The sequence below is a fragment of the Athene noctua genome, chromosome 16, assembly GCF_965140245.1.
Source record: "Athene noctua chromosome 16, bAthNoc1.hap1.1, whole genome shotgun sequence".
Taxonomy (NCBI): domain Eukaryota; kingdom Metazoa; phylum Chordata; class Aves; order Strigiformes; family Strigidae; genus Athene; species Athene noctua.
The window spans coordinates 8,992,761-9,018,454 of record NC_134052.1 but is presented as its reverse complement, the minus strand read 5'-3'; the positions used below and the strand labels follow the sequence as shown (position 1 = coordinate 9,018,454).

The 25,694-nt window shown below is 41.8% G+C and overlaps 1 protein-coding gene across 1 annotated transcript in view; it reads left to right on the top strand.

Annotated features, from left to right (window-relative positions):
• The window catches only part of ATP9A (ATPase phospholipid transporting 9A (putative)), a 64,668-nt gene extending 40,093 nt beyond the window's left edge, over positions 1 to 24,575 (top strand). Inside the window, exons 15-28 of the mRNA XM_074919958.1 lie at positions 227 to 388; positions 5,770 to 5,862; positions 6,705 to 6,788; positions 8,728 to 8,898; positions 10,771 to 10,869; positions 11,152 to 11,241; positions 11,364 to 11,508; positions 12,013 to 12,077; positions 12,857 to 13,012; positions 14,365 to 14,429; positions 15,247 to 15,355; positions 16,640 to 16,697; positions 18,594 to 18,797; positions 19,909 to 24,575. Coding sequence (XP_074776059.1) covers positions 227 to 388; positions 5,770 to 5,862; positions 6,705 to 6,788; positions 8,728 to 8,898; positions 10,771 to 10,869; positions 11,152 to 11,241; positions 11,364 to 11,508; positions 12,013 to 12,077; positions 12,857 to 13,012; positions 14,365 to 14,429; positions 15,247 to 15,355; positions 16,640 to 16,697; positions 18,594 to 18,797; positions 19,909 to 20,045 — 1,638 coding nt within the window. The 3' untranslated portion in view covers positions 20,046 to 24,575. The remainder of the gene's footprint in view (positions 1 to 226; positions 389 to 5,769; positions 5,863 to 6,704; positions 6,789 to 8,727; positions 8,899 to 10,770; positions 10,870 to 11,151; positions 11,242 to 11,363; positions 11,509 to 12,012; positions 12,078 to 12,856; positions 13,013 to 14,364; positions 14,430 to 15,246; positions 15,356 to 16,639; positions 16,698 to 18,593; positions 18,798 to 19,908) is intronic.
• The last annotated feature ends 1,119 nt before the right edge of the window (positions 24,576 to 25,694 follow it).

Genomic DNA, 25,694 nt, shown 5'->3' with positions numbered 1-25,694 from the left:
CTGCCCAAACCCCACTGATGCTGTTAGTAAATTTATAACTTGAGGGAAAGCCCACTAGAAAGAGCCATATAGGAGCACCTGCATATATGAACGGATTCATTCTGTAGCACCATTAATGACTAATGAACTTATTTGCAGCGCCCACCCCTATCCCTTCCCCTCCGGTGCTGCTCAGGGGAGGTGTGGTGTGGGCTGGCGGCCCTCACCCGTGGCCTTCTCCCCTCAGGTGGCACTGGTACAGTGGACCGAGAGCGTGGGCTTAACGCTGGTCGGCAGAGACCAGTCCTCCGTGCAGCTGAGGACACCGGGTGGCCACATCCTGAACTTCACCATCCTCCAGATCTTTCCCTTCACTTACGAGAGCAAGCGCATGGGGATAATCGTTCGGGTAAGTGGCTTCGGGTAAGCTCCTGTGTCTTTGTGAATCTCCTGCTGGCACAAGGTGAAACATATAAATCATTTGCTCTCAGCTGTGCTGTTCTTCCTGGCTGGGTTTTGCACTTTCTTCTACCTCAGGCTGCAAGCTGGTTCTCTGTTTTGAGCTAATAGCATCTCGCTGCCTGTTATGTTTGGTGTTACATCCTTTTGCTTGGCCATGTTTGGCACTAAGTCCTGTAGTGCCCTGGCACATCTTTAGTTTATTGATCTTTGGTCCCTTGCTTGAAGTAACATAGGAGCCCAGGCTTCAGGCACTTGGGGGGGGTGTGTCTGTCCAGAAGTTCCTGTCCATGCCACAGTCATGCTGGCAGAGCTGGGGGGTGCTCTGTGGTGGACTGGAACTGTGAGTCAACCCAGGTCACAAGTGCTTTCCCCCATCGGGGTCAGCCAGCAGCAGGAACCCAAGCAGGTTCATGGGTCCAGCTTGCAGGGCATCTCCAAAGCAGTTGTGGTGGTACAACAGGGGGTGATGGAGATGGGATGGAGGAGATCCTGGCATTATGCCACAACAAATAACTTTAGGATATTGTTAGTGGTTTTGTGAAAGTGCTCCCCAGATCTCTAGAGGCATCAAAAGTCCTCTCGGGCCCTGTGGAAGTACAGCACCACAGGAGGAAGCACTTGCAGCTGCAGGGAGCTGTGGAGACTTTTTTTAAATCTGTTTAACAGAGCCTGCAGCCATGCTGAGAACACAGTGTCATGAGCAGGGTTTGAAAATAGCTGAGTTAAGGTAAAAGGGTCCATTTGTTCAAGTACCTTTATCAGCAGCAGCAGGCACTGCACACACTAAATACGTGCCCAGCTGAAATTGTATGCATAGCTTGTGGGCTTATATACAAAGACAATCTAAGATTGGACTCTCAGAAAAAATTACCTTAAAAAGAAAGAAGAAAGTGTGGGTGTTAAAAACAGTTAAGATCAGTTGTCACCATTATCATTGTTAGTTTTTAAGATAGTGCTAGAGAATCGGTGTTAGTAAGATAGACAAACCCAGCTATGGTGGGACACTTCCATTTGCCTGCAAAGCAAACAAGGTGAAGCAGTCTGAATATTTCTTTTGGAGATAATTAAAACATCCTTGTTGTTTTTTACTGAGAGTACAGACAGTTAATTGCGACCAGGAATCTAAAACATGAATGTGAAAACTCTGATCCCAGGCAAGATATGATAGATATGATTTGCTGTATCATTTCATGGGATCTGCAGCTTTGTATTTAGGGTGATGAGAATAGGTAAGGTTGGTGGGTTTTTTCCTTTTTTTTTTTTTTTTTTTCCCCTTTGCTTTTCTTTTTTTCTTCTTTTTTACTCTTTCATTTATTGGTTGGTAAAGCTGGGTTGCTGCATGCTTATTTCGGGGTATCTGGAAACAGAGTATAAAAATACCTGCCTCATGTATTTTAAGTTACAACAGTAGGAGGAGTACCCTTTGGCTTGGTTAGAAGCAGTTGGAATGAGTATTTCACCCGTGGGCCTCTTCAATAGCAGATTCACTTGGTCTGCTTTATTGGCTGATGTTTGGTAGCTTCACAAATCTCAACTTCTCTGGACCCCTGTAAGAGCATAGCCTGTCAGAAATGGCACCGTGACGGGATGATGTAAAATGGAGCAATGCAGTGTTTGTATTCAACAACAACAAATGTTACAGAGAACTTCAGTATTCCTGTTACCAAGAGATTCGGTGATAAAGATGGAACTGTAATATGTGCATATGATTTTTTCAAAGCTGTGTTTAATGTAGATTGAAAATCATTAAAGCTCATGCAAATGATTGTATTTGTGTTATCCTACCTGAGTATCACAGAACCAGAGAAAGGTTTAGGTTGGAAGAGACCTTAAAAATCACCCAGTTCCAACCCCCTGCCATGGGCAGGGACACCTCCCACTAGCCCAGGTTGCCCAAAGCCCCGTCCAACCTGGCCTTGAACCCTTCCAGGGAGGGGGCAGCCACAGCTTCTCTGGGCAACCTGTGCCAGTGTCTCACTGCTCTCATAGTAAAGAATTTTTTTCCTTGTATCTAATCTAAACCTACCCTCTTACAGTTTAAAGCCCTTGTCCTGTCACTGCATGCCCTTGTAAAAAATCCCTCTCCAGCTTTCTCATAGGTCCCTTTTAGGTACTGGAAGGCTGCTATAAGGTCTGGACCTGGATCTCCTATTGCTCAAGGAACCACTTTTAAGTTCTGGATCACACACCACAGTATGGTATAGAGGGGACAAATCTGTTTAAGTACAACAAATGTAAATTCTTCAGATTATTTTTATAGTGAAAATGATGTGGAGACTTCAGGCAGCATTTTCAAGACCTAGAATAAAAATTAGATATGAAAGGAGGAGGACTGAACAACTTCCCTCCTCATTGCTTACTGTAAGTGCAAACTTTTGGTGAGATCCTGTTTTATCAAAGGTATAGGAAGTGGGCTAACCATTGAAGCCAGGGTACACTTCATTAAATTGTGTTTATATGCTCAGCAGAGAAGTGGATGCCCTGAAATTATCTTATTTAAGTGGAAGAGCCACCTTTTTCTTTTTTTTCTCCTTGATTTGAAGCTTACTCCTTTTAAATTATCTATTATCTACATTCTCCTCCATTACGAAGAAGTAGTTTTCTATTTTGCCTTTCTCTATTTAGAGTATTACTGCTGCCAAAACCAGCAAAACTCCCACTTGTGGTCAGTGGGAGCAATGTCAGGCGCAGATCCTCACTCTTAAGTACTGTTAATAGAAGCACTGGCCCCTCTCTGTTGTGCTTATTAGAGTGTCTTTATTTTTCAGCTACTGAGCTGCTGCTAAGCCACTAAAATCATCTCCCTGTATACCCTGTGCAGAAGTAGGCTTTCAGTAGCAGATGCTGGCTGCCTGTTCCTGTATACTCCAAAATAATATATTCAAGCAATGTTGTGGGCTTGTTTGTTTGTTTGTTTTTAAGAAGGGTTTATAAAGAGGCAGTTGTCAAGTAAAATTTTCTTTTATTAAACATACATGAATGCATGTTTAGGCACTCCATTTATTTTTAATCCACAACTTGGAAGGTACTTACCTCTTCAGTGTATCTTCTAAAACTGTGCTGCTTGTTTAAAAAACAGAAATAAGGGGAAGGAAAGTAGCAATAAGTATCCAGAAGATGACAGACAGGGTGAGCAGGACAGGAGGGAGGGCGAAACTGTAGAAGAAACTGCACTCAGGATTGTAGTGAATAGAATTCAACTGGTAATATTTTCTGCTCAGTTCTACAGATATTGCCCATTCTTATAAACTGCAGTTTTTACAGCTAGCAGGAGCCATTGAAATCGTCTTGCCAGGCTTCCTGTACAATGTGGGTATAGAGTTTCAGCGATTTATGCGTCCAGCCCAGTAATGCTGTTACTGAAGTCCTTGGCAGAGACGACCATCTCCCCTGCTGGTCCTGTCCACTCTGGCTCCAATAAAAAGATCTCCTTCAACATGTAACGTTTAGTAAATAAAGTAGTAGTTAATATTGAAAACAAGTAGCAGATGTTGCCTCATTTGGGATAATTTTGCAATATCTGCTTGTTTACTTGTGATCAACTGTCATTTCTGCAGCTGATTATTTCAGTTCTAAGAAGTCTTGTTCTACCAAAGCAGCCGCTCTTCACCGTACTGTTTACTGACTTACCTTCTTCTTGAAAGAAGGCCTGTTTGTTTGACCACAATATTTTCCATTTTTCTTTTTCTTTGCATTTTTTTCCCCTTACCCATGTGGAATTATCTTTGTTGTAAAGCAAAGATAGCGCTATTGTCATATCGGGAATTGAAAGAAGCCTTTGAACCGTGGCCAGAGTCAGACCACGGTGGAAAAAGATGCCTCTCCAAAACAATATAACTGGCAAATCTCTGTGTAGATTTATAGTGTGATCTTACCATAATATGAGAACACACTAACCTCCTATTGAACTCGGTGAGAGGAAATGACTAATGCAAGAAGATAGCTGATACAGTATTTATATTGGACAAAAAATCTAAACTATCTTAAGCCAGTTCTGCAGCACGGGAAGTGGAGTCTTTATTCAGTTTCCTACAGAGATGTTGTTAGACACTTTTTAATCAAATAATTTAATAGATAAACCTGTACCTTTGGCTACTGCCAAAAGTGTGTTTTATTTAAGCAGATTCTAGTTGTTTTGGTGGAGTGACATGCAATTTGCTTTGGGGATGTGGGCTGTGTGGGTTTTGGTTCATGAAGGCTGGACATTTCAGGACATTGAAGACTGTGCCTAAGATTAATTATAAGAATCTTCCTTGTGAATACCTCTATGAGCTTGGCAAATGTTTAGTAAAAGGACTTCATTAACCTTGACTGCTTCTTAATTTCCCTAGCAAAGACACTTCTTTGACTTTTAATATCCACATCAGGTGCTGCTTTTTGTGTGTGTTTTGTGTTAAGGATGTAAACTCTGTTTTGCCAGTGCCACAGGACATTAGGGTTTCACCTTCCCACTCAAACTCTTCATGTGTGACAACCTTCATCACTAGTTTCTGTAATGGCAGAACAGACTGACATGTATATTAAATAGCGTGAGAATGAAAAAGTGTCCACCGTGCTTTTCTTTAGTTTCTTTTTTTCCTAAAGTACTTTCCCCCCTTCATTCACAGCTGTCTATTTCCAGACCTTCCTGGGCTTTTTGTTTTTGCGTGTTAAGTTTATTTTCTTCCTATCCCTGGTGGCTATCTTGGTTTACAGAGCAGTTTGTTCCTTACTCATTGTTTTGTCTCCTTTGAGGAAATTGCCAGGGTTTCCATTAGCTTGTAATGCTAATAGCTGTGACCTCCTTAGGTATCTGCCTGGTTAGAAGGGATTTTTTAATTTGTAGTAATGTAAATATGCTTTGCTTGCAGCCTACAAATTACTTGTATCAGATAAGGCAGGCAGCAATCTAACCTTTCTACAGCAAGCATAAACTTTAAGTATGCTTATGCCATATAACGTAACAGAGTGGGTAATTGAGAGTGATTTTTACTCTATTAAGCTTCATGCATTTGTTTTATTGTTTCAGGTAAGTATGAAATAAATTTTCAAGGTGAGGGCTAGAGGTTATTCCGAAGGCACGCTCAGTCAGGATTGAGAGATGTCTGCATGGAGATGCCATGTTGCTGATTAAAAAACTGATCATCCTTGTCTAAAGCATTCATTTCTGCTCTAAGTAACTAAGTTGCAACTGAATAAGCATCTCCTTTTGGCCCTGAGACAAGATGCTGAGGCAGGTGGACCTTCAGTGTGACCCAGTGCAGACGTTTTTGTAACTGTTGTGCAGTGAGGCCACTCCAAATATGCTAAGATTGGCCCAACTTAGACTCTTCTGTTTCTTATCTGCAGGATGAATCAACAGGAGAGATCACCTTCTATATGAAGGGGGCTGATGTGGTGATGGCTGGAATCGTGCAGTACAACGACTGGCTGGAAGAGGAGGTACAGGGCTGTCTCGCCTGCATACAGAGGGCTTTTCATGCGAGTGCTTTTCTCCTTCCAGGGCAACGCATGATAAAACTTGTCATTGTGGCAGAGTGGACATAACTGCTAAAATATCTGCAAGCCAGAAGGTCACTGATCTTGGCAATTTGCTGGATTAGTCTTCAGCCAAATGTATATGTAGTAACAAGGGAGTCAGGTGGCGAGTTCAACATCTTTAGTACAGAATATGTCCTGTAAATAAAATGGATTTTGCTCAAAACTGATTGCCACTCTAGATCACCAAATTTGTCCTGGGCTTGTTCCTGTGTTTGGATTTATTTTAGATTGAAAGATCTAATTTCAAAATTGCATTTGGCAGCTTTGTACTGGGATATGTTTGTCAGGTTAGTAGCAATGTTGACACAAGAGTTCATAGCAGTAGCTTCAGTTACTGATTCTTCCCACCCCCGAAACCTGGTGTTCAAAGAAATAATAACACCTTGGTCTTATTTTAAAGACTCGATGGCCAAAGGTGTGAAGTCTACAGATCAAAGGCTCGTGTCCTTTTACTTCAAGACAGAGAAAATTAAATCAGTGGGGTGGTTTTTGCCACACTGGCATAGCAAAGAGGACATTTTTGTCTCTGATCACTGGGATAGATTATGAACCATTGCAGATCTCCCATTTTCCTTTCGGGTTTATCACACACTTTATCAGATGTTATAGACTCACGGGGGTTGCTCAGATAGGACGGTTATTTTCTCAACCCGCTATCTTACATTGCCATCTCTGCAATGCTGTGCATAAATCATCTTACTTGAGATGCAGTTTATGGTTTACAATGTGATACTTCTTTTCAGTGTGGTAACATGGCTCGGGAAGGCCTGAGGGTTCTTGTTGTAGCCAAGAAGTCTCTGACGGAAGAGCAGTATCAAGACTTTGAAGTAAGTTTTTATTTGTTTTTTTTCCCTTTGTTTTTAAACAAACAATCACTAAAGTGATTCTCACAGACCTCTTGTGATAATACCGCCTCTCATCTCCCTACTCCTTCTGCTAGAGTTGTCATTATTCAATGTCTTGCTGCTCTCTTAATCAAACTTGCTTTTTAAGTGATATGTATGAAACTGGATCCCAGCCAGGACCCTCAAAAACAGTTCCTGAATCCTGCCTTATAATCTTTTGTGGTTATAAATCCTACAAATATTCATCATTTGTTAGACAAGTTGGGTGTTTGTGTGAGGAAATGTGTTGTTTTTTAATTTTCATTATTGCATTCCAACATCAAGGGAAACGACAAACAACCAGACTATAACCCGGGCTCATGGAAACACAGGCCTCATGCATGAGGTTTGTCAGACAGATCTCTACACACAGCACTATTTTGCTTACCCCAGGCAGGCAAAATGTGAAGGAGAACTGTTTAGTTAAGTGCAGAGATTAGATAGTGTCAAGGCTTAGGATCCTCCACTGCCATTGTTTGTAGATGAATTAGTTGCAGAAACCATGGTTAGACCTGTGCTGTGAGGGAGTCGCTTCCGGGCTTTCTGCAGGTGTCACTTCAGCAGCTGCTGTGCGTTTGTGTGCACAGGGACGTGCTCTGCACCGTGCTGCCCAGCTGGAATGGGACAGGCATGAAACAGCAAAAACTTCTGGAATATTTTCTGCCTTATTCACAGAATCATCTAGGTTGGAAAAGACCTTGAAGATCATCTAGTCCATCCATTAACCTAACACTCACAGTTCCAACTACACCATATCCCTGAGCACTATGTCTACTCTTAAACCCCTCCAGGGATGGGGACCCCACCACCTCCCTGGGCAGCCCATTCCAACACCCAACAACCCCTTCTGGAAAGAAATGCTTCCTAATATCCAGTGTAAACCTTCCCTGATGCAACTTGAGGCCATTCCCTCTTGTTCTGTCACTTTTTACTTCATTAAAGAGACTCATCCCCAGCTCTCTGCACCCTCCTTTCAGGGAGCTGTAGAGGGTGATGAGGTCTCCCCTCAGCCTCCTCCAGACTAAACCCCCCCAGTTCCCTCAGCCGCTCCCGTACGACCTGTGCTCCAGACCCTGCATCAGCTCCGTTGCCCTTCTCTGGACACGCTCGAGTCATTCAATGTCCTTTTTGTAGTGAGGGGCCCAAAACTGAACCCCATAATCGAGGGGCAGCCTCAACAGTGCTGAGTATAGGGATAAGATCCCTTCCCTGTCCCTGCTGGCCACGCTATTGCTGACACAAGCCAGGATGCCATTGGCCTTCTTGGCCACCTGGGCACACTGCTGGCTCCTGTTCAGCCGGCTGTCAATCAACACCCCCAAGTCCCTCTCTGACTGGCGGCTCTCCAGCCACTCCTCCCCAGGCCTGTAGCGCTGCTGGGGGTTGTTGTGGCCCAAGTGTAGCCCCCAGCATTTGGCCTCAGTTGGCCTCAGCCCCTCGCTCCAGCCTGTCCAGGTCTCTCTGCAGAGCCTCCCCACCCTTGAGCAGATCAACACTCCCACCCAGCTTGGTGTTGTCTGCAAACTGACTGAGGGTGCCCTCGATCCCCTCGTCCAGATCATCAGTAAAGATGTTAAACAGGAGTGGCCCCAAAACCGAGCCCTGGGGGACACCACTTGTCACCGCCACCAACTGGATTTAACTCTGTTCACCACAATTCTTTGGGCCCGGCCATCCAGCCAGTTTTTTATCCAGTTAAGTGTGTGCTCATCCAAGCCACGAGCAGCCAGCTTCTGTAACATGCCCCTCGTGTTTGCCAGCCACTACGAGTGGCATCCCTGAGTGATAGTTAACAGAGGGAAGTTAACTAGTTAACCCTGTGTTCCACAGAAGTGCAAGCCAGCTGTGTGAGTGACGGTGGCTGTGTCTGCTCTGTCCTCAGGCACGCTATGTCCAGGCGAAGCTCAGCGTGCACGACCGCTCCCTGAAGGTAGCCACAGTCATCGAGAGCCTGGAAATGGAGATGGAGCTGCTGTGTCTCACCGGCGTCGAGGATCAGCTGCAGACGGATGTCAGACCCACTCTGGAGACGCTGAGAAATGCTGGCATTAAGGTCTGCCTAACCTAATGTTACTCCTAGCAGGAACACTTAGACCCTCGAGAGTATGTGGCCCTGTCCTACAGATAGTAAATGAAGACAGTTTGGGGGCCGTTTCACCACATGCCCTTTGTGAGTGGGAACAGTGGGGCTGGCCGATGCATTTTAAACATCACTTTGGGAAAAAAGCCAGGCTGGAAATAGTAAATGTAAACTAAACATGTGAATGCATGTCACTTTCGTGCTTTTCTTTCCCGAACATGCTCTGGCTCCTCCTGCAGAGAAACTGAGCATGTAGGCAGGAGAGTAGCTACAGGAGACTTCTGGGCAATTGTTTCCTTCAGCTAGTTGCATGAAACAAGACTAGTTTGGACATACTTGGTGCATAAAGTCCTGTTGAGGCTGTGAATATACGTTTTCAGTAGCCACTAGAGGGGGTCTAAGCCAAGAGAATCACGAACTGAACATTATTTTTTTTCCAGCTTTCTGGGCTCTGGCATAGTAAGACTCAGACACCTATGGCCTGAGCTGTGCTCGGTGGTGAGGGAACTGGTGTGATGCCTGCTTAGTTTCTCTCTCTGAAAACTTGTAAGTCAGATTCTGGACTTGCAAAAGGGGGAAAAAAAAAAAAAAAAAAAAAGACTGAAAAATCTGAAAAACATTCAGATCCGGGCAAGAAAAGTAGGTATGAGTTTCTTCTTGTGGTTTCTCTGCTTTAAGTAGGTTTAGATTTAGGTAGGAAGTGGAATTCAAGGCTTGAGATAGCTTCCAAAAGTGCTTTCTGTTTGGAGACATCCCTGTAAACAGCAGGAACTTCAGCAGAGAGCAAGATGAGTGGAATCAGACAGAGCTTCTTAGCAGCACTATGGCTTTTTCCCCCTGCGGCATAGTCCTGGCCAGTTATTCCAGAGCTGTTTAATTTTTTCTCTTCACCTTGGCTGGAGTTGGTGTCAGGGTGTGGAGCGTGTTGTCACACAGCGAGCGCAGCACTTCTGAGCACTCCTTGCAATGGTATGTTCATTAGGGTATTGCATGCAAGAAGTAAATCAAGAGTGAAGGCAGTCTTGTAATTCATTACAGGGACCATCTTGTTAAGATCAAATCTCTTTCCAACCTCAGATTATTAAACAAATAAGTGAGCCTTTGTGTGTGTTTTGGTTTTTTGTTGTGTTGTTGGTTTTTTTTTTTAAAGTTTGTTAAATATTCTTGGGCGGTGTCTTGAAAGAATAAAAACACCAGTGGAAAAAACAAAACAAACTCTGATATATTTACACTATTGAGGGAGTTCCCTCACAGATTATAACTGGGTATTGCTGCTGAGTATTGTCGCTGCCATTGCTTTCTAATGCCCCCCTCACCAGCACAAAATAAAAGGAGCAGTGTATTTTAAAAAAAAAAAAAAACAACTAAAAAAAAAAACCCAACCAACCAACTTAGTCTGTTCCAGACGCACACATCAGCAGTGAGCTAACCCCAGTTGCATCATCCACATTTCAGGCAGGGCCATGAGGGATTTTTTGCGGCAGGGCCTGCTTATTTCAGCGTACAAGAAATAGCTGGGGTGGGACACATTAACACACGAATACACATTCTTTAGCTTGCATTTTGTGGGTTTATCAGCAGAATCTTGAAATATTGCAGGTGGGAAAAATATTATACATTGTTTGTAACTTCTTTTGCATTTCAGCCTCTTTAAAAGCTTTGCTTCCTTTAATCTGTGGGAATTTTCTTGTATGTTTTAAAATCAGGCTTTTCTAGAAGAATAATTTATATATATATATTCTAACAGTCTTTTTATATGCCTGAACTGGCAGGTGGTACTTCTAGATGTCCTGCAGACGTGATTGTTAAGTTTTGTATTTAATACATTAAGCATTTGGGTTTTAGGTGTGGATGCTGACAGGGGATAAGTTAGAGACAGCCACGTGTACAGCCAAGAACGCACATTTGGTGACACGGACACAGGACATCCATATATTCAGACTAGTGAGTAGCACCCACATACCCCTCTCTCAAGACTTGTTCGGGACCCCTAATTCTGGGACAGGAGGGGTGCTGAGATCACAACTGTTTTCCAGCAGTAGACCCAGAATATTTTTTATTCTTTTGACCGTTTCTATCCTCTGAATTTTTGTTTATCTGACTGTGTGCTCTGAATAACTCAGTGTGCTGCCTGTCCATATTACTTTTGCTCCCTCCGAGACTGTTTGTTCCTTTTTTTCACCCCCGTGAAGCAAGCCCTTCCTCAGTTGCCATCTTTTTCCCCAGGTGACTAACCGTGGAGAAGCCCATCTGGAGCTGAACGCCTTCCGCCGGAAACATGACTGTGCTCTTGTTATTTCTGGCGACTCGCTGGAGGTAGGTTTCAAGTGCCTCAGGCTGTTCAGGAACAGCCCCAAAACACTGGCTGAATTCAGATTTTTTTAAAAGAGACTTTCATAGCACAAACCTTGGTGACACTTCTGATCTCTGTAAATTAGATGTGTCTGAAATACTACGAGTATGAGTTCATGGAGCTGGCTTGCCAGTGCCCTGCCGTCGTGTGCTGCAGATGCGCTCCAACGCAGAAGGCCCAGATTGTGCGATTGCTCCAGGAAAGGACTGGCAAACTCACCTGTGCAGTAGGTAAGGAACTAGTTAGAGAGGAGTGACCATGAGGATAGTGTCTTTACTACTGCTCTTTTTGAGTGAATAGTCCCGTGTCGTCTCATAAGGCCTAGAGATGGTGAGTTAGGGAAAGTGGTTTTGTGGGATGATTGAGAAGATGAAATATTGCACATGGAAACTTCAATGACAAACTATTCATAAATATTTGGGGTGATATGTTTGCAAAACTAAAGCTTGAACTTGAGCAAGTAAAGTGCCATTGTTAATCTGTGAACTTTGTTTCAGCATTGTAGGCATAATGGTACACCTACAAGTCAGGTAAAATTACCAGTGGACCTGTGGGTCTATTAAAAGCAAAACAAAACTTCTTAAGAACTTAAGTTAATGATTTCTATTTAAAATCTTGCTTTTGTTGGTAAGGTTAAATGTTTCTTCTAATATTGCAGTCTGTGCAGATGCCTTTGGGGTTGCAAATTGCCCCTGTTGCTTAACTATCAGTGTCGTTTGTGCTCTGACCTGCAGGTGATGGAGGGAATGATGTTAGCATGATTCAGGAGGCTGACTGTGGTGTTGGAGTTGAAGGAAAGGTGAGATTACCTCATGTTTAGTAGTAATTTCTGTGACAATTCAGGAGCTAGTTTGCAAGTAACTCTTAAATGAATCCTCAAATTTGTGCAAGAAAGTGAGAAACTTCCCCAAGAATAATCATCAGACCAATAGCCTTATCATGAAAAATAATTTGGCTGTAAAGGAGACTACTGTTTAACAAAGTTCAAGTTCATTATTTGGTTCTTGGCAGATTTCCTGAATTTGGACCCCTGTGGTTGGTTTTGGGGGTTTTGATCGTGCATAAATGCTCCAAATGCTGAAGTTATAATTACTCTGATAACACGTACCCTACATGTACAATTAAGCACTGTTTATATTAGTTTAGAAAGCAAACTCTGGGTTAGAGCTCTGGTTCCTGCATGTGGAGCTGCTTGGAGCAACAAGGCTGGATTTGGCGGCGGTGGAAAGACTCTGCTTGCAGTGAGCCAAAACATTAAAACTGAACTTTTGAGACTGTAAATTTCAGTTCAAAGCTGACTTGATATGAGTGTCACGTTAACATGCGTGTTGTGAATCATAATCCAGAGGGTTGCTTAGAATTGGAGGCCAGGGTTCAAATGGGAATTCTCCTCATATTTTTACTCTTTGCTTAAAAGCCACGGTGGAAGGCAGAAGTGCTGAGGTAATACTCTCCCCACCTAATGTACTGCAAATTTTCTTGGAAATTCTGTCAGTGATAACTAAATAACAATACAGTATTTCTTTGTTTCCAATAATGAAATTATCTCACTATATTTTTACATGCTTTTCTACACAGGAAGGAAAACAGGCATCACTTGCAGCCGATTTCTCTATCACTCAGTTTAAACATCTGGGTCGTTTACTAATGGTGCATGGAAGGAACAGTTACAAACGGTCTGCAGCTCTCAGTCAGTTTGTAATCCACAGGAGCCTGTGCATCAGTACAATGCAGGTAAATGGACTGTCATGAGGGTTTTTCCAATGGAGAGGTGAAAAAGCCAAAGGAAAAAGTAAAAGTTCCGTGTTTCATTTTGGATGCAATTATCTCTTCTGAAAATTTTTGTGGATTGGAACTTGAGGTTGTTACTTTGATGTGAAAACACGTGAGAAAGTTCCTGGTATTGAACAGTGTTCTACCTCCAAAAACACTGCTTTCATGCTCCGTGTCATCGCTGTCGTTTAGTAACGCCAGGAGATACCGAAAAATTTGAAGCAGGGCGATACTCTCGAGGACTCTGCTGAGTAAGTGCACTTATTTTCAGGTGTGTTTTAACTTCAGTTTCACTGTTTGAAGGCCTTACTTAAGCAGCTGAGGGGGACCTGGCTCAGACCCTGATGAGGTTACCGAAAGCTGGGCCTGGCGTGCTGCGGAGTGTTCGTGGGAGCTGTGCCGCGGAGGCTGCTGAAGCACGTATGAACCTTCCCAAGTACTCAGCAGCTCGCTGCAGCAACGTGGAGGCGGTCTGTTCCCCTCCATTTCAAAGGGAACCTTAGAAACAGATTTGGTATTCACAAAATTTATGTTGCTCATGTGTGCAGAGCCTCAGTGTAAGAAAAATGCAATTGCCAGTTGGCAGGGAGAATTGAAAGAGATCATGAGTTCATGAGCCAAATTGTGTTCTTAGCTGCGGTGACTTGAGTAGAAGTTACAGTTAAGGATGAAGGTTACTCTTCAGGAGTTGCATTTCCACACCTTAGTGTCTATTCCTTAATACTAAGTATTTGTTTGATAAGTTACATTATATTTTTGAGAAGGCTGGTTCCACCCTCTCCCCTTTTTAGAATAAACGCATTGGAGAGAGATGCGTGGAGACGAAAAGTTCAAACTCAGGTGACAGTAGAGCTTACTTGGCAGCTGAAAACAAGAACAGAAAACAAACCTGTAACTTCTGACAAAAAATAAATAATTAAACTTTCTGGAGTTTGTATTGGTGAGTGTTAACTCTTTTTATGTTGTGAAGGCATCATCCAGGCATAAATAAGTATGCACCTGTTCTTCACAGCATCTGGATGGCTTTGATCAAACCAGTGGGCTTTAAAGGAAACTCGTCATGTTCTTTTCTGTGGAATTACATTACAAAAAGTTTTCCAACTCTGGCTCTCCAGTGTTTGCTATTAAGCATAGCTTTCATCCAAGGTTTGTGTAGGAATAACAAGGGTTGATATTACATTCTTCTGTCTTCATTTCAGAAATTTAGAGAACCCACTGCAAGTATGTTGCAGTTTGAACAGAGTATATTTTTAAGCTGTTACTTTTACTGCAGTATCTTAACACCTGAAAAGCTTGTTTCTTTTCTTTTCTAGGCTGTTTTCTCATCAGTATTTTACTTTGCTTCAGTTCCTCTCTACCAAGGCTTTCTCATCATTGGGTAAGAGCTCACATTTTACTAATAGTGTGGAAAACCTGTGCATAATGAATACATTTGGACTAATTAACATGCAAGGCATGCACATCTCCACTCTGCGTGTTTCACAACACTGCTTCAGAAGATGGATGTGATCCTTGTCCCCCTTCTCCTCCTCTGCGCTGAGCAAAGCCGCTGAAGCAGTGCAAACACTTCTAGAAACCTTTCCAAAAGGACAGTTTGTCACATTCAGAACATGAGAAGCAAGCCATCCTCCAGAACTGTTCCTCTGATCCTAGTAAAAGTCAGAGGGACAGTCGTTATGCTCTGGTGCTTTTGCAGCAGAGAGCCAATGCCCAGCTCCTGACAGTGTCAGAAAGGGGGGACAAGCCAACCTTTTCAACAGGAGGAATCAGCTCCTATCTAAAATATACTGCGATTGCACTTGTAATACCATGATTTTATGGACTTTCAAGTACGTAATTAAAAAATAAACAGTAAATTCATCCCCATTGCCTTCTGATGCAAACAGGATCAAGCCTGAACTGTAGAACCAACTTTGGGGTGGGGACAGGTCTGTCCTTGGCTCCACTAATAACTCTATAACACCAGCTACAATACTTGAACCGGTCATCTGTGTGTGAGTGTTCCTAATCAGAATCCATTCAAAAAGCAAGTCCTAGAGGTTTTTCCTTCATGCAAAACTCTGTTGTGTTCCATTAAGTTTTTATAATACATACATCATTTAGCACTTGAAGAAAACTTTCTTTGCTTTCTGAAGACTAGCATTTCTGCTCATCTACACCTTTGATAATTTACTGGTCTTCTACCTTCTTCCCAGATACTCCACAATCTACACAATGTTTCCAGTGTTTTCACTAGTCCTGGACAAGGATGTTAAATCTGAAGTTGCAATGTTGTACCCAGAGCTCTACAAAGATCTTCTTAAGGTATGGGAGGCTCTTGTTTGTCTGTTTTGGTTTAAGGCAAGGTTCCCATCTTAATTTGAAACACTCTAAATGTGTAAAGTCAAATATATGATCAGTAGATACAGAACTTTATCATGCATTTTCAAGCAAAGTTGGTTTAAAGGCAAATTTAAATTAACAGATACAACCAGATTTCCTGGCAGTTTGTTATTGAATGCTACATGAAATACAATTTATTAAAAACGGCTGGGGGAAATAGAAGTTCCATTCTGTGGGAAATTCTAAGGATTTAATATTACTGATTTGTTCCAAAATAAAGGGGAAAGAGAAATTGTCGGGGATTTGGCACTATCCTGAAGCCAGAAAAGAGGATGGGGGGAAGGGATATGCTCATTTGATGGAGGGAGGAGGTTATCACATAGTTTCTTGGACAGAAATTTGCCTTGAGGATGATCTATAGAGACCTAAAGGTTTGGTTGCTGTGTCATTTTGTAGCTTTAGCATGAAAGTCAGGTCCTTCTCCTTAGACAAAGAAAACTTTATTTGATATTTACCATAGAAATATCAGGAAGGTAAATATTGTCTTAAGTTCTTTTTTTTTTTTTTTTTCCTGGAAATTTTTTTGAATAACTGGGGTATGCAGACTGGGAACATCTTTCTTAATTGAAGGAAGGGGTGGACTGAGTCTTCAACAGATCCTTTCCCTCAAGGATTTCTGTTAAACAGATACTCTGAGAGGCAAAGTCTGTTTTTCCAACAGCCTGAATAAGTCTCCATCTGGTTTCACTTGTATGTTGTCTCTTATGTCATAAACCACTAATTCTCCAACCATCCTTAGGCCTGGTCTAAACATAGGGGTTTTTTGTACTGGTATAGCTGTGTTGGCTGAAGATGCTTTTTTAAAAACCTATCTGCCTTCAATATGATGGCGATTTGTGTGTGTGTGTCTAGAAATACAATATTAATATATTCATATGTGTGTGTATACACACATCTTATATTTCACAGTACAGTTACTAAACTCATGAGACATCTTTGCATGGAATTAATTGTGTGTGCAGTAAGGACGAGGTTGTACTGTACTGTACAAGCAGTGCGCTTCCACAGTCCCAGGCCTCCTTCGTGCATCATGAAAAATGAGAATAAAGAGACAGTACCTCAGGGTTGCTTGATTTGTTTTGTTTTCTCTCCAAATCGCCTTCAGATTCTTTTTTATTAATTGCTGGGTTGATCTGTAAGTGAATGTTCATAAAAGAAAACACCAATGGAGCTTTGTCTTTTCTTTTTTCTTCACCTCCACCCCAGGGACGACCGTTATCATACAAAACATTTTTAATATGGGTCTTAATAAGCATCTATCAAGGTAAGAAATCAACTTCTGCGTGTGCATTTAGATGTTTTAATGAGTACAAAATACCTAATTTTTTGTATTGCAAGAAGTTAAATAAGACATGAAGTGAATTTAGCAATGCACCCTTGGGAAAACAAATAGATATTTTTTTGTCTCCAAGAATGTTGGTAGCATTACCAAAGGAAGAAAATATCTAAATATTGGCAGCAACTGGTCAACCCTCAACTGGTCAAGCATCATGCCTCTTCCCATAGGGACTGTCCTTTGTCATTTTATGCAAGTTCCTTTCAGTGCTTTAATTGCTGTAAAGTAGAGCTTGTGAATTTTCTTTTGAAAAAGGTTTTCAAACCTATGGGTTATACAGGTTATTAAGTCAGCATGCACCATATGGAATCTGTAGCTTTGTGTATTTTATCTAAACCCTGTCTACTAGAAGTGGCAAAAGTTCTGGTTACTTCATAGTCATCTGTAATGAAGGACTAGAGTAGAGCTCAGGTTCTTGATCGTATCCCATACACTCTAATTAGGTTGCTAAAACAGTTAAGCAAATGCCTTAATTACAGTGCATCCATTTACCAAAAGTGGACATAATTGAGGTATGTGTCTAAGAAGGTCTTTTATTTTGTCTTTTTTTTAATCAGATAACCTCAAACTAAGATACTTTATATAAGTGTTTAATTAGGGAATCATTGAAAACATGTAAGTAACGTGGAGCTGTAAAGCTAAAGTGGCCATATAATTTTGTGACAAAATTTCTTGTTTTCCAAAACTCCTTCATAAACAAGAGTCAGAATAAATGTTCCAAAATAATCAGATAATTCTTACTGATTTAATTGATAATACCATTCTCAGTAGGGAGTGAATCCAAGATTATAAAATCTCTATTAGCATTATCTTCTGAAATCTAATACAGTAGAACCCTACGACAGGGATAATGGTTTTCTGGTGCTGTATAAATATGATGGCAAAGCCAAGGCATTTATAAAAAACTCACAAGTGGTGGAAAGCTAAAGCCAGAGGGTGATGCATTGAGGGAAAGATTTCTTCTCGAGCTAAGACCACTATCTGGTTACAATATTTGGTTAAAGTGACTTCACTTCTGATGTGCTAAATAACTAGAAAACAGCAGGCCAAACAGTTGGGCTAGTTGCTAGCAGAGATGAGCCTGACCAAAAACTTGAGCAGTCCGAGATTTTGGAAAGTTCACAGCTGGATTTGAACTCTGTGGCTCAAGCTCTAGTCACTTGCAGGTTTTCCCCTCTGAAACTAGCCTGGTGTGATGGATGTTGGTGCAGATTACTCATGCTGCTAACATGAGTTATTTGTGCAGGTGGCCGTGCAGGGCGTTGTGAGCATTCCCTGGCTAGCCAGAATAGGAGCACGAAACAATGCATCATTAACAGTGCTTAATATGTACGCCTTTTGGGGAGAAGTGTAAAGGGGAGAGATCTTGGCTAAAGTAGTGCAAAGAGAAGTTACCTTGTATCCACTGAGCTTTTCAACACCTTGCTTCCATCTGGGCACTGGGGCAATGCAGTAGGTCTTAGAAATATTTGATATCTTCTTGCTTCTGAGTAGTGACCAACTGCTTTTCTGGGAGGATAGAGTTTCGTGATGTTAGAAATCTCCAGCTGCCAAAATAGCGTGTATTAATTTCCAATCTCCATGTGTCTATGAACATGATAGACTGTTGTAAAAGTCTGGGCACCTTTGCTGTAACTTTTCCCTGTCTTCTCATCAGTTCTGTCTCCTAAATAGAAACTGATTCATTGTCATTACATTCATCAGATTTCATGAAAAACAGTCTCAAGGCATGACTGTGTTTCAGCCTTTCCAAGACCTAGCAGTGGGTTTTAGAGCTTAGACTGGTCTTTGAATAAAATACCGAAATGTTCCATTCCCTTGCAGGTAGCATCATCATGTATGGAGCACTTCTCCTCTTTGAATCCGAATTTGTCCACATTGTTGCCATTTCCTTCACATCCTTGATTCTCACCGAGTTACTGATGGTGGCGTTGACGATCCAGACGTGGCACTGGCTCATGATAGTGGCTGAGCTGCTCAGTCTCTCTTGCTACATAGCTTCTCTGGTCTTCTTACATGAGTTCATTGGTAAGGTTAAATGCCTTTTCTCCAGTCAGTTAGTTACTGAGCAGTCATAGGACCTTAAAGAGCTGAATTAAAGGCTGTTGATGCAGCCAACAATCATTACAATAGCAGTGGTTATGACCAGAATAAGCTCTATTTGATTTGAAGGTACTTGAAAGATATTTTATGGTTTCTTCTCATAACAAAATGCTACAGGAGGTACAGGTTGTCAGGTGACTGTGTGTGCTGCCCAGTAAATCTCATCTGTACTTGCAGAGCTCCACCCCGTGTCAGCTGTCAAATGTAACAGAGGTCTTTATTTCTGTACGGGAACTGAACTTTAGATGACTGATGGAAGCCTCTTGTTGGTTTGAAAGATTTCATCTTTTAACTGGGTGAAGGAGCTGCCTCCTAAAACTGCCCTTATTTTATCTGCTTCATTAGGGCCCTTCTCTTGTTGGTTTGTTTGTTGGGTTTTTTTTAGTTGCCTGAAACAGAGCTAATCCTTTTCCCTAACTAAAGGAAAAAAGGGTGAGGAATTCCAGTTTCCCCCAATAGCTCTCTAGTTGCAAGTATCAGATCCATAGGGTTTGTTCCAATGTTCATTCAGGAGCCACAAGAGGTCACTACTTCTTCCATAACGCTCTTTGCTAACTCTGAAGACGATGAGGATAACTTCCCAAGGGGCTGGATCCGCATCTCTTGCATATGGGTATACCAGCTCCATTTTGAGTGATGCTTCAACTATTTTTGCAAAGATTGCGAGGTGTTATAACTCAATCAAGAGATGTGTTTTCTGGACTGTCAGCAGCAGAGGCTAGTTCCTAGAGTCAGAGGACTAGTAGTCCATTTAAAGGAAGCTTAGTATTACCAGGAGATGGACAGCCCTGTTTCAGATGGGCATTTGCATGTGAGGAGTTGCATGCCTTACTGAAACATGCTGTGCAGAAAGCTGTATCTTTTGTGGAAGAGAAGGGCAGAAGTATGAGGAACCAGGTACCTTACGAGCTTTGAACTTGAATGCGGAGAAGGTGAGGCAGTTCAAGAAGCATTAGTAGGTTGAATTGCTTTTCTGCACCTCTTCCCAGAACTTACTGCCCATCTTCATTGACTTTGTGCTCTTTTCTTTATACAGATGTTTACTTTATTGCAACTTTGTCGTTCTTGTGGAAAGTCACCGTCATCACTCTGGTGAGCTGCCTTCCCCTCTACGTCCTGAAGTACCTGAGACGAAGGTTTTCTCCCCCAAGCTATTCGAAGCTTACATCCTAGGGCTGCTGTCCTTGCACATCAGAGACAAATATTGCACATGGCTGAGAGACAAAATCATGTAGTTGTTACTATAATGAATACGTCCGATATTTGCATAAGGATCATGTGGTAATATCTTACATGCTGCTTTATTGAAAAAGACTTCACAACTGTCATGAGCGGAAACCTAACAATAAAAGGGAGGTTTTTGAGGGTGGAGGCACTTGTTAGTTCATCCGGTTCTTGTCACTTTTGTTCAACTTAACTGGGGTCAAATGCACGTAACTGCGATGATGATGGGGTTTCTCATGCGTGGTTAAAAGTATCTGAAAGTTGCTAACTGACCCTGGAATTCACATTTGACAAATTTAAATTACTTTGAAGTAAGTAAGTGGTGTTCCTTGCATTGTCTTATGTTGGTTTATATTATTTAACTTTTTGATTCAAGTAGTTACATTCTTTTTACATCTTGGAAATCCCTTAATGTAGGTGATGCACTCTACTGCTGACAGCTGATTCCTGATTTATGGCATGTTGTTTCCATAATGGGGCTCCAGCATGTCGGTTCTACACACACTTGAGAATCTGAGCGTATTTGAGATTTTCCTTCAGTTGAAATGTGGTCACGCTAGTGATTTTTGAGGTATCCAGCCATTGATAAACACAGAGAAATGGTAGTTCAAAATGAATAAATTAATTTTTGTTTACCTTCTGTGCTTCCTGTTAAAAGAAGCTGGTGACATAATAGCTTTACTCTGTATTTGTTTGTATAGGAGAAAACTATCTAAACTAAAGCAAATCCTCTTTGGAAAAGAAATTTGCAGTTGATCAGACTTGAAATGTGTCGACAACGTGAGAGGAGGCTCGTACTGTTCTGTAGACAATGTGGCAGACGTGTCTTGAATCCTTGGAGACTGAAAGGAGAGGTCATGGAGCTGCTACTCCTTACAGTTACACGAAATCTGTTTCCTGTTAGGGTGAAACTGCGAAGATGAGCTGCAAATAAGCTGAGGCACTCCTAGGTGGATGTTGTTCATGACATGCTCCCTGCGGAGAGGCAGGTTTTTTTGCTCTAAAACCCAAACTTGAATCACAGGAGGCATTAGGCTTCAGGCTCATGTGCAGAGCAAATTTATGTATTTATTTTTAATTTTCAAAAATTAAACGCAATGAGCCTGTTTTTATAATAAGCATTCGCCTGCATTATAATACTGTGAGGAGAGCAACATGTACTTGGGCTGCTCAGGGTAAGAACAGAGGGTTACAGGAACCTTTTATGGTTGGGTCCACGCAACAAACATGGATGAGCAGTGGCAGCCATCCTCATCTAATGGCTGTTTAGTCTGTGCTAAATTAGTTGCTTGCTGTCTCATTCCCACATCATAAAAACCACTGTCGGAGCTGGCAGTGCTTGGCGCCGTTGTTGGTTGGCTGCGTGGAGGGACTGGGAACGGCAGAGCCCAGAGCCTGAGCTCCCTTCTCCCCTCTCAAGGCAGCCCTTCCAGGTCAGGGCAGCCGCACTGGTGTGAGGAGCAGAAGCTCCCTGGTTGTCTCTCTGCCAGTCTGAACCTCTTTAGTGGACTGCCAGCTTCTGTTGCCATTGCTACAGGCATTCCACTGTTGCAAGCAGCACAATGCTGCATTAGAAGGTCTGATGTGAAAACCAGTGGAAAATGGGAGTGCTGTTTTAAAAGAGCTGGAGTCTGTGTTCACCCATAGCAGTACATCTTGAATTTTCAGATGTAAGATAGCTGTGGCTTGTGTGGCCGATGTGTGGTAATTGCTCCGGGGAATGTTTTACACAACCTGACCTGCCTTCTTTGCTCTCAGTTCCTGTGAGTAAATATCAAAGAGGCAGGGAAGCAAGTTCTGGAAGATTTAGGGAAAAATTGGATGCGCTTCATAATGCCTGTGGCTCGAGGTGAGAGGAAGGTGCAAGTCTGTATGACCTTGTTGTTACTTCATGTGGGGAAACCCTTTTAATTTAGAAAATTATGTTTCAAAATCCTTTAGGTATAAGAGCAGCAAAAGCTCTTTAACTCACTGGGCATTTTTTTATGCCATTCTTCTGATGATGCTCTTGTCTGAGGTCTGGATACAAAACGACCACCTTCAGAAACAACCTATTGGCTAAGGAAAGCTAATTCTTAGCATTTACCTTTTCATAATATTTTGGAATTTGCCTTTTTCCTTCTCTTCTAATTTTTTTCTAAAAATAACAATAATATACATTATTTGACACGTGTGTTCATGTTGGGAAAGGCCCTAGAAGCCCAACATTCTCAGTGATTTGTCTCACAGAGGAAAAGCAGTGCCTGAACAGCCCATTTGTGGGGGAGTTGGGCTAATCGCCTTTTGTGAATTATGCCACTTTGCCAAAAAGATACTTCATGTTGTCTTTATTGTGACTTGCTTCAGCTCCTGGATAGTATAGTGTTGGCCTTGCAGGTGTTCTGGAGTCCCCAGTCAGCATTTGATTTAAGTAGATTGAAATACAAGAATCAAGAATTTCTTTTGGCCACTTCTTGTGACTGAGAAGCCCAGTCCCTCTTTGTTGGCAAACACATCGCAGTACACATCTTTGTGAAGCCCTGTCCCTATCTAGTGTGTATTAGTAGTTAAATGTTCTGCAAGAATAACAGTGCCATGCTACTGTATGTAAATATTTGAGACGTATATATGGTAGAATTCACTGTTTCCTGAAGTCAATACAGTTTACACTGAGTGGACCATATTTGCAAAATATTAGCTTACACCAAGAAAGGGAGTGAATTGTGATTTCGGTTATATTTATTGAGTCATGACTTTAATAATGAACATGTATTTAGTGGAATTGTAGTAATCTATAGCTGTGTTTTGGGGTGCGAATTATGTTCCTTTGCAGCTAGTTTTTTTGCACAAGGTTGTAAATCCAGGAGGTAATTTCTGTCTGGGTATACACTGCATTTTTTTAAAGCAATCAGAAAATTAAAACTGCCATCTAACAGCAGGAAAGAGGAATGATTGTTGTATTTTTCAAGTTTAGCACTTTATGTCTGCAATCTATTTCTCTTAAGTTATTTAAACAATGTTTTTAAAAGCAAAGTTTAATACATATGTTCATACTTACTGTACATTTGAATAAGTGTATTCTCTGCTGGAAATTTAATTTAATCTTTTTCCTCTAGTATGCTCATAATTTGTGCTTATTGGAAGTGGAGCATTGTTTTCTTCTGTGTAGTATCTTGTTTGTAGCCTTACTTAGTGTTCTTCCTATTCTTTTTTGTTCAGGTTTATGTACTGTAGCAGTGCATATAATTTGTGTACTTTAGGACTGTGCTCCAAGTGATGCTGTAGGGTAGCGGTGTGTGTCTCACACTGTGCTCTCACTTCCCATGGCTGCTTTAGGGAAGCCAACGCTCTGCTGTGCTGCTGCAGTGGTTAGTTAACATGGCAGTTTTGTGACATGCACTGTTCTCTTCTGCAGTAATTCCAGGTGTGTCGCAGCCCTCTTTTTTTTTTTTTTTTTTTAAACTCTGTATCTGTTTCCTCCATAGAGCTTGTTCTGTTCATCTCTGCAAACATTTGTTTTGCTCGGCTCGTAGTGCAATTGAAATGCAACATTCTTTATTCAACAGCAGCAGCTTAAGTCTGTGCAGGGTCTTATCAAAACTGGGCTAAGGAGTGATGAGTGACATCCCTGGTGTCCCCTCGGTGTTGAGAACTACATGCTGAGAGCTACAGCTGTGGCTGGACCAAACTGAGCAGCACCAAAGGCGTTTTTCTGTGGTCTACTGAACTATCACAATTAAACGCCGTGACAACCTCTCTCATTCTCTTCCACTGCTGAGGGAAATTTTGCTACAGTTGAGCTGAGTTTGTCAGGGAGCCCCAGAGAGTTAGATGTGTGAATCCCTAAAGCTCGTCTTTTGACTTTATCTTTTGAAGAAAGCTGCTGCACCATCCGATGCATCATAAATCCTTGGTTTGTACAAGCTGTGCTCTAAAGCAGGTATGTGAAGTACTATTGCATGCAGCTCGCCGTCACAAGGTCTTTGCACACAACTGTTTTGGATGGGGTTTAACTCGTCTCCACAGTTGCTGGGGCCAGTCCAGTGCCCACTAAAATCTTCAGTGTGAGCTGGATGGGCCGTTTATTTTTTTTATTTATTATTAATGATTTCATAATTAATAAAATGTTTGATTTGCATGAAATCCTGGGTTCTACAGCTTTGCCAATATGGTCCATTATTACTGCCTACTACAACTTGTGTACTTATATGCCTTTGAGAACATTTTTAATTGTTAAAATTGTTAAAAAATAAATGTTAATTTAATTTCGTTTTTAATTGGGGAAATGGATTCTGGTGTCAAAATTATATATACTGTGATGCCGATGTTTTGTACCTGTCATCTAGTTAAACAATGTGTAAATACTCTTGATCCAAGAGAAATATGAATGCCAGTTATTTATTGTTTTGTGGAGTTACATGTTGCAGATGTGTAAGATCTTAAAAGGGAATGTTGTAAAACAAGGTGGAAAAATAAATTTTATGCAACTTCTTTACTTCATCCATATACCCCTGTATGATGCACCTAAGTTAGTCCTGGCATGATCAGTTCAAGATGTGTCTTGTCAGTTGTAAGTATACAGGTTAAGTTGCATTGTGGCCCTTTAACTTGTCAGCATGGGAAATGCATATCCAAGTAATGGTCAGTGCTTTGTGTTGATCAGTGTAGACCTGCTTCATTAATTTATTTGTTATAAACAGTTTTCTAACAGTCTTAAGAGGAAAGGATTGGGGGGGGGAGGTTTTGATTAGGGTTTGGGGTTTTTTTTTAAAGTATTGGTCTAAGCTTTTGCTGCCCTTCACTTTATTAGTGCAAGGTTGCTTTCTGCAAGCCATCACTGCAGTTCAGTGGTGTGGATGAGCTCGGTGGAGCGCAGAAGCTGCTGTGGGGCGCAGCCGGCTGCTGACCCCGCTGCCATCCCGCTCCGGCCCAGGCCCGGTGGCTCTGACCGCCAGGTGGAACTTCAGCCCAGGCTGCTGCTCCGCCGCTGCCTTCGCTGCAACCAGGCAGTCCCAGAGTACCCAACTGTCCCGAGGATTTTTAAACAAGCCCTTCTAATCTGTAAATTCAGTTTCGAGAGACTCAGCTCATTCAGGAAGGTTTTGGTCAAATTGTCTTTGCAGTTTTTGGTACAACCCCAGTTAGGGAGAAGGTCGTTGTTCCTGCTGGTACCCGCTGCTGTGAACAGGAAAAAGTCTTTCGTTTGAAATATATATGCTGCTCTTGGAAAAGCGGTGATGCAATAGCATTAGGAACAGCTATTTTTGGAATGTTCTCATCACTTGAACGTTAGATTAAGTAACTGGCTCAGACAACAGCAGTCCCAGGGCTAGGGCTCGCTGCCCCACTTCTGGGTCAGAAAGGGGAAGGAAAGACAGGAGTTTAACACCGAATGTTCTCCACAGGGGAAACTTCAATAACATTGATTAAGAGCATAGTACAACAGTTTTCTACCAAAAATATAACAGAGCCATAAAAACTCTGAAGAAAAAAAAAAGAAAAAAAGGATAAAGTAGAACTATGACCTGGGAGACTATTTAACTGAAGCAGTGATAAACTATTCCTCAGATCATTAAACATATATTGAAGTTTTACTTTTAGAGTCAATCGGATGCAGAT